At 52.3% G+C, this 13,611-nt stretch overlaps 1 protein-coding gene across 1 annotated transcript in view; it reads left to right on the top strand.

Annotated features, from left to right (window-relative positions):
• The window catches only part of Kcnq4 (potassium voltage-gated channel subfamily Q member 4), a 50,985-nt gene extending 40,592 nt beyond the window's left edge, over positions 1 to 10,393 (top strand). Inside the window, exons 10-14 of the mRNA XM_052177231.1 lie at positions 1,991 to 2,211; positions 4,091 to 4,190; positions 6,510 to 6,641; positions 7,941 to 8,070; positions 8,417 to 10,393. Coding sequence (XP_052033191.1) covers positions 1,991 to 2,211; positions 4,091 to 4,190; positions 6,510 to 6,641; positions 7,941 to 8,070; positions 8,417 to 8,629 — 796 coding nt within the window. The 3' untranslated portion in view covers positions 8,630 to 10,393. The remainder of the gene's footprint in view (positions 1 to 1,990; positions 2,212 to 4,090; positions 4,191 to 6,509; positions 6,642 to 7,940; positions 8,071 to 8,416) is intronic.
• Positions 10,394 to 13,611: the final 3,218 nt, after the last annotated feature.

Below are 13,611 nucleotides of genomic sequence, written 5' to 3'. Positions count from 1 at the left end.
TCCATTTTCTTTGAGCTTTCAGGCTCCAGAGAGGCTGACGTGAGCCTTTTTCTGGTCCTTGCCCAAGGAGTTGGACTCCAGGGCTACTCCGAGGGAAAACAGTGTCTTCTTGCATTCGAGAGGAGCCAGGGCCTTTGCCCGGCTGGAAAGTTACAGAATCCCTAAATCAGGCCAGAAGCTCCCTCTGCCACCACAGAACGAGAGCCAGAAAGGGGCTTTCAAAGGCCTCAAATGTGAACCTGAGACCCCTTTCTCTGAGAGTCCTGCTGGGTACAAGAATAGTCTTGCTGAACACCCCAGTGACAGGGAGACCACGCTCTCTCCAGAACACCCAGGAGCAGCCTGGAACCGCAGCACAAGGGTTTCTCCAGCGTCCTCTCCTTCTTTCCCCGTTGGAGTAACGGAGGACAGGGTGGCCTTGCATGGTCTAGGGTGTGTGTGGGTGCTTGTTAGCATGAGGAGAGCCCACAGGAGGTTTGGGAAAGCCACACTCAAACTTCACTTGGAATCTTTAGGTATGTCCGAGAGATCCCAAGTCAGTGAAGAATGTCATGGATTTCTTTCTGACAGCCCCAAGTTCCCAACCTATGACCTATAATCTCTCCCTCAGGATGGCCCTGTATCTGGGGCACCTCTCCAAAGGTGTCCCTGGTTTTGTGATCTCCCCCTACCTCACCATCCTGACTCTGCTTCTCTGCTCCATGTTCTGGGCATGGGGTGGGGCTGCCTCCCAACCTGATATGGAAACCAGGTTCTGTCGTCTGTTCAGCCTTTAATCTAAAAGCCCCAGGCAGGTACTATGACCCCCTTCTTCACCTCTGCCCCTTCTCAAGCCTTGTGTGAACCTGGGTGCTATTTTCCTGTGGAGAGTGAGGACCTGCATCAGGGGAGATGGTGGTAATGCTGCAGGGTATGGGCCAGAGAATGTTAGCTGAGATCTTACCAACAGCATAGCATGGTTCTTCAATCTCTTAGACACAGAGTTACTCTACCAGGTATTGGTTAACTGGGGCCTGTCTCAGGGAAATGGGGGCCTCCCCTTGCTTATCTTCCTCCAAGGTTTGGGGATGTGGTGGGGAACTGGGTGCAGGAAGTGTACAAGCATCCTTACATACATATGTGCTCACAAGCACACGGGTGAGTGGGCCTTCCAGGTGCTCTGTGGATAGCATATCAGCCTTGGAGAACAGAACTCAGACGGGGGTGGGGGGGAACCACAGGAGAATAGGCTTCTACGCACGATTCTCACTACGGGGGCTGGCACCTCATGTGTCCTAGACATCAGAGCCTCAGCAGCCTATCATATCACACAGACCCACAGCTACCGACACACGGAGAGTTGTGTGAGAGAGGCCTTAGTTTGTAGTGTTCTATTTATACAACTGTACCAAGACCTAAAGCCGTGACCTGACCAGTGTGGGATAAGATAGCCCCAGCAGAGTAGGGAGGAGGGAAGTGTAAATGTGGTGGTGGGGGGCAGGGAAGTGTAAAGTTGACACATGTATACACAGTGTGCACACACATGGGTGCCTATGAATCCAGTTACACGGTACACACACTTTCTCACTTCCACAAAACCCAGAGCCACACTCTGTGTGCCTGACAGAGTGAGCTCCTTCTACAGTGTTGTCTGTCTCCACAGGGGTTGCTACCTCCCCCCTCCCCCCACCTACCCGGGCTGGTCCTGGATCCTTGTCCTCCTGTCTCTGACTTCCTTCTGGCTTCTCTCACTGCTTTCACTCTGCCATCAGTCTCCTGTGTGTACCCCTTATCTGTCTGGGGATGGGGACGGGAGGTGGAGATGGGGCAGGGACATGTCCCCATCTAGCTTCACATAGGCATCAGGGCCCCCAGGCTATACCCGAGGAAAGAACTGATGGGAACCAAGACCCAATAGCAACCCCCTAGATCAGCTAGGGCAGCTTTGTCCTCACCTACCTACTTCGGCCAGCTCACTTGGCTCTTTCTCTGCTATGCCCTGCCCTGGCAGCAGCCGGATGGGCATCAAAGACCGAATCCGAATGAGCAGCTCCCAGAAGCGGACAGGTCCATCCAAGCAGCACCTGGCACCGCCACCAATTCCCACCTCGCCAAGCAGTGAGCAGGTGGGCGAGGCGTCCAGCCCCAGCAAGGTGCAGAAAAGCTGGAGTTTCAATGACCGTACCCGCTTCCGGGCCTCTCTGAGACTCAAGCCCCGCTGCTCTGCGGAGGGTAAGACCCAGAGGTCGCGGGCTATGCATCTGCTGGGGGCAGCGTGGGTGGGGGCTGGCTCCGATCGTCTGCTCTAGAAAACGGACATCATAATTCCTTCTTCACTATAGTCCAGTCTCCAGACTGTTGACAAATCAAATGAGAATTTAGAGGGGGCACTGGTTGGTGGTAAGAGCAAAAGATTTGGAACCAGGCTCCCGAGATTTGAATCCTGGCTCTGTCTTTTCTTTTTAAAGTTTTAAAATTATATTTTAATTTTTTTAAAAAAAGATTTTACTTATTTTGTACATGTGTGCTCTACCTCATATATGTCTGCATGCCAGAAGAGGGCACTGGATCCCATTCCAGATGGTTGTGACCCACCATGTGGTTGCTGGGAATTGAACTCGAAACCTTGGAAGAGCAGATAGTGCTCTTAACTGCTGAGCCACGTATCCAGTCCCCTATTTTACTTATTTATTGTATGTGTGTGTCCGTGTCTGTGCTGGTGGAAGTCAGAGGATAAGCTGTGAGAGTTGGCTCCTTCCCCCTACCACACAGGTCTTGGGATCAAACTCTAGTCATCAGCCTTCACGCCGAGCACTCTTATCCACTGAGCCACACATGGCCTCTGTCACTTACTTTAGATAAGGACCACATCTCTCTGGGTCCCACTTTCCCCATCTGTAGAACAGAGGCAACAATAGCATCTATTTCAGATAAAGATTCTGAGGAATCTGTAGTGGGATGAGTCACAGCAGTGAGGGCTCAGCAGAGGGCCCTCTGGAAGAGGGGCTGTGCCAGTGTCCTTTGCCTCTCCTAGCTACCCCGTTTCGTAGACATGGAAACTGAGACTCTCAGCATGTGAGTGGGAACACCCTTATCCTGAAGCAAGGCTGGCCAGCTCTGAAGCTGGTGTTCTCTGATGTCACCTCGTACCCAGCCCAGCCTGCTGTCACTGTGGCCGAGGGCCTGGCAGGGGTCATTTCTCCACTGTTAGAGGAAGATGGTCCCTTTGAGTTCTAGTTCTTCACTAGGACTTGGGCAAGAGACGGCCCTGTTCTGTGCTTTTTCTGGAAAATGGGAGAGCTGTATGGGGTCTCTTAACAGACCCCTTGCCCCTGCTGAATGAGCTCCAGGTTCTTGGTAGAGAAAAGAGGGTCAACAGAGCCAAGGGGATGAGCACAGGATGCTCTCTTTGCTCTTGGAGAGAGAGGCCAGCTCAGAGCTTCTGCCTGCACTGTGCCAAGATGCTGAGGCCTGAGAACCCAGGCTTTTCCTGGAAAGTTACTGAACATCACAGACCAGTAGTTCTTTAGGAGGTTCTGACGCATGGAAGCATGGTGGTGCCTGGCATCGCCCTCCTCTCTGAGGAAAGTATCACCCTCTTCAAGCACAGGGGACCTGCCTCAGAGGAGCTTTTCTCCGTCCTTGCTTTCAGGGCCTTCCTTGTAACAAGCTCTGGCACTAGCTGGAGTATCTCCCTCCCAACCCCTCTTGCGGAAGAGGAGGCCACACAAAGACTCCATGAAGAGCAGGAAATAAATGTCTTTCCCCTGAGGCTTCCTGCCCTGTAAGGGGTAACATGTCCTCAAAGGCTGCGTGCACCATCTTTGTCCCAGGCTAGACCATATGTCCTCTAAAGCTGCTGCCACCCACCTGTCACCAGGCAGATGTCTGCCCTTCCCAGCCATGGAATAGGCAAAAGGACGTGTAACGTAGGACAGTGAGATGCAACAGCCAGTGAGGCGGGATACCCATCCATCCGCCTTGAGCCTCAGGAAGGTTCTGGGCTCTTTCTAGATCTGTCCTCCTATGAGTCCTGCTAATGGAGGTGGAGGTTGAGTGTGTATTTTTTTCTACCACTCTTGGCCCTCATGTGCCGTTCCTGTCTTTACAGAGGGCCCCTCGGAGGAAGCAGCTGAGGAGAAGAGCTACCAGTGTGAGCTCACGGTGGATGATGTCATGCCTGCTGTGAAGACGGTCATCCGTTCTGTCAGGTGAGGCCGGGACCAAGGTAAGCAGCCCTCCGTCCCACCTGCCACCCGTCACTGCTCCCCATCTGGGCCCTTCCTCATGGCCAGCCCTGGCGCAGGTCCCAGGGTGCCAGGTGCTACCTGCCTGGAGTGCAGGAGCGTGCCGACAGGAGGCAGATGGCTGCCAGCACCACTTGCTCCTTCACAACACACATCATGTCCAGAGGCCCTGGCTCTGGCGGCCAGGAGTACAGCTGCCGAGCAGGGTCTCCGTCCTTACACATACAGCGTCCTCCCCATCGGGCTCTCTGCTTTCCTCCCCCTTCCCCTTCTCCCACTTGTGGTGGCCTCGTCCCTTCTCTGTCCCCAGCCTCCGCAGAGGCCCCGGGTAGCTTCTGCTGCAGCCTCTGCCTGCTCTACATGTGCCTTTCTTCTGTATCTGTGCCTCAGTCCCAAGCTCCTTTCGTCCCTGCATCACAAAGTCTTTCTCCCTGGGTGCCTTGGCCCCTTTTTCTTTCTCCTAGGACATCCTCAAGAGTGGTACTCTTCAAACCATAGGTCAAGAACTCAGTGAAACTAAGTCAGGGTGTCATGATCAGCATGAAAAAAAAAGTGAAGTTAGGCAGAGTGGCACCGGGGAAGTAGACATAGGAGGGTTGGGAATTCAAGGTCAACCTTGGCTACATAGACAGTTTGAGGCTCTCCTGACCTACCAACCTCCTGCTCCAAAAAACAAAAACAAAATATGAGACTAAATGTGACTATGTGGCTAAGGGTGATTATGTTTATAAACTGTATTTTAATCTGTGTGTGAACGAATACTGGTTTGCAGGATAAGATGTATTTCTTATGTCTTGGTCAAACGGTTTGAAAGCCACAATATATTATTGGCTGCTATGATAATTAAGTAGGTGCTGGTCTCCTATACCCTGTAGCCATGCCCAGTGTGGATCTGGCCCCAGCTTCCTGGCGAGGTGTCCTGGCTGGGTCTCCACTTCCAGCCTGCAGCTGGGCTGTGGAGGTCACTAAAGCTCAGCTCCCTTGACTCTGTTCCTGGCTCCTGCACCTGCCTACAACCTCTGTCCTGTATTCCCTCTCGGAGTCAGGCACCACCTCACCTCTTTCTCTCCCTTTCTGTGACCTGACCACCATCTTGGACACAGTATCTGAGCTGTGAAGGCCAGGATAGCTCACCTTAGCACCCTCACACCCAAACTGCTCCTCTGCACACCTCCCCAAGTCAGGCAGTCAGTATTACTGTCTGCCCTGCTTCCAGCCATAGGAGTCAACTTGGATTTGGACTCAAGTCTCTTGTCCAACCTCTGAGTTGCTGGAATCTGTCTCCTTCCTCCACCCCACTGTCCTCCCCCCCCCCAACTCAGGCCCATCCTGAGAACGGGCCTTGGTACCTTGGAGCACCCCAACATTCTAGAAGCTGGCAAAGCAGGCATGTCGAAGCGGAGCGGCAGTGGTGCCCCCGTCCCAGTGCCTTCTCTACACAGCCCCCACCCAGCCCCTTCTCATGGTTAGCCCTGGCTCCCCACGCTGCCCACCAGTCTGGGGACTGTCCCCTTTCTCCTGTGCTCCTGCTCCCGCCCCGCACAGTTCTTTCTCTTCACACTTCTATGCCTGTTTCTGGGAAGCTCCTTTCTTCAGAGCGAGAAAAGCTCTCTTGCCCCTGGCTGAAAAGTACCATCCGAGGCTCTGCCTCCTGTGGCCCTTCTCATGGCTTCAAGCTCTCCTTTCCCAGTCTGTGAACCTGGCTCTTGTCACCCAGGTTCTTGTGTCTGTGTCCTCCCAGCTCCCTACCCTACAGCCAGGTCAGGTTTTTGTTTGTTTGTTTGGTTTTGGTTGGTTTTGGTGAGGTTTTTTTTGGGGGGGGGGGGATGTAGGTAATGCTTATAAGAGATTCTGTCTATACCTGGCCTCCCTGTAGCCAGAGGTTGGATATAACTCTCTTTGGGTGTCCAAGAACCGGCACACAATTGCCAAGTGTGCGCAGACTGAATGCGACATTTCTCCCTCTAACCCAGCAGCAGCAGCAGCAGCAGCTGATGTTCTAGAAGCGCCCTGTCCCACTGAGCTGAGAGACAACAGGGTCGTTTCCTGCCTCCTAGGTTAATGCTACCATAGAGGCATATGAGAAAACGCCAAGCCAGCCTCTGGATGTGCAGGGCAAAGGGGAACATGGTGGTTAGTTAAAGAGCCAGGGGACCTGGCAGAGGTTGTTGGAGAGAGTGGTTGAAGCAGATGACCTGGACATGGACAAAGATGCAGAGAGGGAACTGGAAGAGTACCCTATGGAGACAGGAGCATCTATCAATGAACCCCCTTCCCTAACAGGATTCTGAAGTTCCTGGTAGCCAAAAGGAAATTCAAGGAGACACTGCGGCCATATGACGTAAAGGATGTCATCGAGCAGTATTCAGCAGGACACCTGGACATGCTGGGGCGAATCAAGAGCCTGCAGGCTCGGTGGGTATTCGGGCTTTGAAAAGGGGGTGTGGGGCGGGGGGAGTTGAAGGCCCTGGCCTAGATGAGGAAGCTAAGGCCACCTGTGCCCTGTAGGGGTGTTGCTAGGTGGTACATCTGTAGTCTCAGCACTGGGGAGACAGAGGAAGGAAGAGTTTTAGGCTAGTCTGGACTATGAGACTCTGCTTCAAAAGAACAAAGAAAGCAGAAATCAAACCCAAACCAGAAGATCCCTGTTTTGCAGTGTACAGGCTATTTGGAAGTCAAAAACCAAAACAACAACCTCAGTAAAAGTTCTCTGGCTAAGTCCAGTCCACATTTGTGACTTGAGGGCTTCCCCTAGGATGCCTGTCTCCAGGTCTTAAAGTAACTGGACCACAGTAATCACTGACTTCCCATTTCCTAAGTAGCAGTGTGAAGTGAAATAAGTTACCTTTCGCTTCTCTAGAATCCTGCATGTCCACTAGGTCCAGGATTGAGGAAGGACCCTTATATCAAGTCCCAGACTGCCCAGGACTTTCCTTTCTCCCGTACCCTTTCGTTGTACGTTCATTCATTAACTTAAAAAGTAACAATTAAGGTAGGCCATGGTGGGTGCACAGCACTAGAGAGGCAGAAGCAGGAGGATCTCTAAGTTTGAGGCTAGCCTGGTCTACACTGAACGTTCCAGATCAGCCAGGGTGATGTAAGGAGGCCCAGTCTCAACAACAGCCACAGTACTGGGGTAGGGGTGTGGTGAGAGGCAGGGAGAGTTCAGCTTGGCTGTTTAGAGAGCTGGGTTACGAGATCCTGTCTAAAAGGCAAAAAAGAACAAGTACTGTGGGAAGGAGTGATCTGATGTGACCTCTGCTGCGCTTAGGTCAAGTAAATAAAGGCTGAGTTGATCACTGGATTTAGCAACATGGGGTTCGGTTGGGGGAGGGGAAGTCTGACTACAGTGGTGGTCTAGGGGAAGGAAGCAGGGCTGCAGACAGAGGGCTGCAGGCAGAGGGCGGCAGGCAGAGGGCGGCAGGCAGAGGGCAGAGGGCGGCAGGCAGAGGGCGGCAGGCAGAGGGCAGAATACGGCAGGCCATCTCTGGCCTTGTCCACCTTCTAACATTCCCTTCCCCAGCCTCGGAGGCTCTGCTTGTTATCTGGAGAACTTTCAAAGCAGGGGCGGGTGTCTTCCTCCCTCCCTTGGGCAGGGAAGCGGCTTCTTCCCATCAGTGCAGTCTGTCTTCCTGGTCAGCAGTCAACCTAGGGCTCTTGTGGAAGGGAAGTGCAGTGTAACTCAGTCTCTTTGATGGTTTCTTTCCCCCACAGGGTGGACCAAATTGTGGGTCGAGGGCCTGGGGACCGCAAGAGTCGGGAGAAGGGTGATAAGGGTCCTTCAGACACGGAGGCAGTGGATGAAATCAGCATGATGGGGCGTGTAGTTAAGGTGGAAAAGCAGGTGAGTGTAGAAGGACTTGTACCGGATGGCTAAAATACCTGTCAAAGGTTCAGCACTGCTGTAGTGCAGAGCCTTGGCCTAGTAGGGCAATCGTACTGAGTTCTGCTCCGCCAAGCTCCACCCTACAAACAAGCCCGGCTCCAAGAAAGCCCACTCACAATCAATCCTTCCTGAGAGATCTCACGGGTAAGCCCGTCCTAACCACGCCCCCTACCTAGGATCTGTATGGTTTCCAAGGCTCGCCCCGATCTTTGATTCCGCCCCTCCCAGGCCGACTTCCTTCCTTAGGGACAACCGGCTCTTGGGTCCCAGTCACCTCCCAGCCTAGTCCTGCTCCGCCCACCAGGTGCAGTCCATCGAGCATAAGCTGGATCTGCTGCTGGGCTTCTACTCGCGCTGCCTACGCTCTGGCACCTCGGCCAGCCTGGGCACCGTGCAAGTGCCGCTCTTCGACCCGGACATCACCTCGGACTACCACAGCCCTGTAGACCACGAGGACATCTCTGTCTCAGCACAGACGCTCAGCATCTCTCGCTCAGTCAGCACCAACATGGACTGAAGGGCTTCTCAGGGGCCGGGTAGCCTTCGGTTTGCCCCTCGGACTCACCCCGGGGCCTCTGGACTCCTCTCTTACTTGAACTCGCTCCCTGGCAGGGAGAGAGGCCATACGCAGTATTGAGCTGTCTGGGTGGGCGACATACCCGATGCCAGGTACCAGCGCCCCAGGAGCATGAAATGCCAGGCCACGTGGTGGGCCACAGCAATGGCTGACTGGAGGCCTCTGGGCGCTCCCGGACCCTGCCCGCTCCATCAAGGCTCAATGAGGCATGCCTGGCAGGGGCTCTGCCCTGGGAATGGGAGCAGAGTGCTGGGGCCCTGGTCCCTGACCCAGCTTCTAGCTATGCAAGGTGAGGTCTCCAGGCCCGCCCTTCTAGGCAGAGCAGGGAAGCCCTCCTGCCAAGCCCCGCCCCACCGGGGAATGGGCCCAAGGTGCCCCCACAGGTGCTCCAAAAGCACAGGACTCTGCCATAAGGTAGATGGGCATCATATATGCAAACTATGTTAAATATGCAACTTTAGGGACCCCCATGGGGTTCCTCTGCCCCTCCCTCACTGGGAGATGGGCCCCAGCAGTAGCTGGTCTCAGGCTGCTTGGCCATACTCCACCTCCATTCTTTGACTTATCATCCATCCTCACCCAGCATGGGGCCTAAACCTCTCTGTCCTCTCCCAAGGGCAGTACCTGGGCCTCTCTGTCCCCTTGTAGGTGTCACCTCAGGGGCTCCCTCTTATTGCTGGATATCCATTCCCATTGGCCCTCCAAACAGTTTTGACAGCACAAGTTCCTGAGTTTTCCCCAAACCTACCAGACAGTGGCCCACCACCAGGAATCACGAGCATGGCCCTTTCATTTCTCCAGCAGAATGCCGCACACACAGATGCACATGGTCCCACACACACTTCAAGGCGGGAGCACAAAGCCACTTGATCTTTCTTAGGCAGGAGAGGAGGGTTTAGAGCATCCACGTGTCTCCCCAGGCCCTGCCTCAGAGTTTGACTTGCTCCCCTCCTCAAAAAGGTTCAGGAGTCCTCTGGTTGCCCTAAGGCAACCTTGGTGTCCCCATAGTAAAACTCGGGCCTAGGCCTCAGGGCCTTGCACATCTGGAGAGGCTCCAGACACATCCTCTTCCTAGTCTCAGCGAGGACACAAGCATCCAGTGCTAGCTATAGCAACTGCACCTGGCTCTCAACGGCACCGGTCTCTGCCCCACTTTCTCACTCCAATTGGCAGCACTGCTTATTGGCACAAATGCCCAAACACGGCAGGCCCCACCATCCGTTTTAGATCCCTACCCCTTTGTTCCTGCTAAGCTAATGCAGGTGGCAAGAGAGTAAGAGGTGGGGTTCCAATGATAACACTCTGGGGGGTGCTTGGGAACATGGGCTGAGGCCGAACTGTCTGCATCTCATACTGGGACCTGCATGTACCAGTGCCAGAGCTTGGGCTGAATCTTGTCAGCCCTATGGTGCCCGATCTCTGCCCTCTCATCTGCATGTACCATCATGCCCTGGATGGAGCCCATCCTGGCTCACTTCACTTGCATTGTATTACCCCCTGGGGAGCCACTCCACCCCCTCAGAGATGGAACTGTACAGAGAGGGTCTGGAGACTAAGATTATCCTGTGACCAAAGGAGACACGGGAAGAAGCCCTCCCTCCTTCCACGATCGAGGTTCCCCCACCAACCCGGTTCTCAGATATGCAAGTACCTCACTTTGTTAACTTATTAACTTATTGGTTTCATTAAAGTTTTCAGTAGGAAGTGATTGGTCTTGGTTGTGCTCGGTGGCTGAGGTCTGAGATTCCAGGTTTGAGAGTGAAGATGAGATTTGGATTTATTGTAAACCGTAAAATCCCAACTCCCTATAACTCAAGGAAAAAGAGACACGTTGTCCCAGATAATTAAAGCATCTAGGGGATAGATTTGGCTTTGCCAACAGGTAGATATAGTTGCTCAAACTCATGCTAACCCCTTGTCTGCGCCACCCACCGCAGGCTGGTTGATCTCTTGTAAGGACCAGTGAAAGATGGATTCCACTTTCCTGGTGGCTCATCCTGTGAGGAAACCAGAAACAATGATAGGGGACTTTTTGTTTGTGGGAGTTGTTTGTTTTTGAGCCAGTTTCTCTCCATAGCCTATAGCTGGCCTTGAACGGGAGGCAATCCTGATCTCAGCCTTATGGCCGATAGGTTTTTCTCTTTGATTTCTAACAGTTGACATAATTCATTTTGTTCATTTACACACAAACACTAGAAATGGGAGAAAAAACCCAAACATGACTATACATTTAGCACCGTGCCACAGCTGGCGCACCCAGCCTTGTATTTTTTTAGACAGGATGTTGCTGTATAGCCCAGGCTGGCCCCAAACGGGCAGTGACCACCACTGCCAGCATGGCCTTTTGTTCTGTTGGCTCAGGAAGCAGAGGAGAGCTTGGAAGCTTTTCACTTCTAGCATCAGCCCTAACTCCTAGGGAGGTTTGGGCTGGACACCCAGGGCTCCTTGGGCTGGACACCCAGGGCTCCTTGGGCTGGACACCTAGGGCTCCTTGGGCTGGACACCCAGGGTGCCTTAGGTGATTCCCCTGGGGCAAGGACAGAACAGGAATTAAAAGTCATTTACATTTCAAATCATTGTCAACATTTCAGTGATTCTCCCAAAAGGCTCGCGGTAGGAAAGTCCTTTGTCCTTACCCTTCTTCTTATTAGCAAAGGTCTCATTTAAATTTGAGCCACTTGGGAAGAGCCACTCTGACATTTATGAATCCTGCCAAATGATCGTTATCACCCAGAGGGCTTCCTCTGGGTCTATACGCGCTAATCTCTAATTGTCCGTATAACCCGGAAGACTGGAGAGAAGGGATGTGTCTTCTAAATTCACACCAGACCCAGAATGGGTATTGCACCAGAGAGAACTTACAGAGGGGAGTGGGCCACAGTGCTGCAAGAACACAAAAGAACAGAAAATCCAGGGTAACCTAGAGAAAGTCGCTGAACACAGCAGTCTTTCCTGGAATTGCGAGAAAAAAGGAAGCCGTGAGGACCATAAGTGTGGTGCTGGGGATGAGGCCCTGTGGTGGTAGAGCACTGGAGAAAAGTCCTGGTTGAGTCTCTAGAGTCCCTAGCACAAACAGGGAGGGGGGTGTGAAGAGGGAAGGGGAAGGGAGGGAGGGAGAGAGGGAGGGAGGGAGGGAGGGAGGGAGAGAGGGAGGGAGGGAGAGAGAGAGGGAGGGGGAAAGTCTGGTGGGGATCCATGAGGCCTGCCTGGGTGTGCACAGCAGATATTGCCACCCACAGAACCTTGCAGATCTAGATGGGAAGGAAAGTTTGAAAGAGCATCACAGATGCTCCGGAATTTACTGATGACTACAGATCCCCCGAAGAGCCAATAGCCATACACATGGACCCACACATGTGGGACAGCCATGTGATGACAGTGTCTCCCACCAAATAAAACAGAGCTATGCTTCATACAAACAAGGTCCTTATCACTCCCTGCAAAAGGCGGAACACAAAGTCCCACAGCCTTTAAAAATATTTTATCTGTATTATTTTTAATTATACATAAGTACTTATCTCTGTGTGAGTATGTGCATGTGAATGCCCCTCAGAGAGCAGAGACTTTAGATCCCCCCACCCACCCCCAAGGGCTGGCACTACAGGTAGTTGGGAGCCAACAGACATGGGCTCTAGGACCTGATCTCCGGTCCTTTGGAAGAGCGGTGCACTCTTAACAATTGAGCCATCATCCTCGGTCTCCCAGCTCTCAGTCAAACAAAAGCACCCATATCCAGGAACGAGCCAACCCTTATTGGGATGTGTGAGTTATTCTTCTGACTCTGGCCATCCTACGTACAACCAAACATTAACCTCACACCACAGTCTTCTGCAAAAACGATTGTCTGCAAAAGGACCACTCTTGCTCCAAGGGGAAAAGGGGCCATATTCTGAGCCAAGTTTGAGTGACCATCACTCAGGGATACGAATTCAATTTGCCCTGAATAACATCTTTATTGTGGAAGCAGTTACATGAGCTTTTAGAGTCATAGACCAAAAGACAGTCATAAATCAATGCATTTACTAAATATGTTGCCAGGGATAGCGTAGGTGGATGGGATACAGCAAGGCGGGGACATCTTTGCAGAAGTTTCGTACTTGATGTGATCTGATGACATTCTTAACTTTTGTGTTGGTGAAAGCTAGACCTTAGGGGTGAGAGTTTCCAAAAGTTTTACTGAATACAATTTTCTTTTTTTCTCTTCCTACTTTCTTACTTTCTCCCTCTCCTTCTTCCTTCTCCCTTTCCTCCCCTTTTCTCCCCATTTTCTCCCCGTTCACCCTCTTCTCTGCCCTTCCCTCTCCCTCTCCCCTTTCTTCCTTGCCCCCTCCCCTCCCCTCCCCACTTCTGTCCCTAGGGTTTCATGTATCCATCTTGGTCTTAAAGTCACAGTGGCTCTCAACCTTCCTAGTTCTGTGACCCTTTACTACGGTTCCTCTGGTGAGCACCTCTGGGTCCTATGGTGACCCCCAATCATAACATTATTTTGTTGCTACTTCATAACTGTAATTTTGCTACTGTTATGAATCGTTATGTAAATACCTGATATGTGGCCCCCCCGAAGGGGTCATGCATGACCCACAGATTGAGAGCCTGTGGCTAAGACTGACACAGACCTTTCTGATCTTCCTGCCACCACTTCTAAGGATGCACCACTATACACAGTTTATAAGGTAGTAGTAATCCAATCTAACATCTCATGTATGCTTGATAAGCATTCTGTCAATGGAATTTCATCCCCAGTCCAGAGGACAGCAACCGTATTAGTTATTGTTCTCAGCCTTTTAACAGCACCTGACAGAATAACTTAAAAGAAGAGAATTTATCTTGGCTCATAATGTCATACATGTAGTCTATCCTGGTAGGGGAGGTTTGGCGGCGTTCACGTGGCTGAGGGAGGTCTTATAACGTATATAGCTCAT

This window comes from Apodemus sylvaticus, chromosome 3 (genome assembly GCF_947179515.1).
Source record: "Apodemus sylvaticus chromosome 3, mApoSyl1.1, whole genome shotgun sequence".
Classification (NCBI taxonomy): Eukaryota; Metazoa; Chordata; class Mammalia; order Rodentia; family Muridae; genus Apodemus; species Apodemus sylvaticus.
This window is presented reverse-complemented; position numbering and strand designations above follow the sequence as displayed.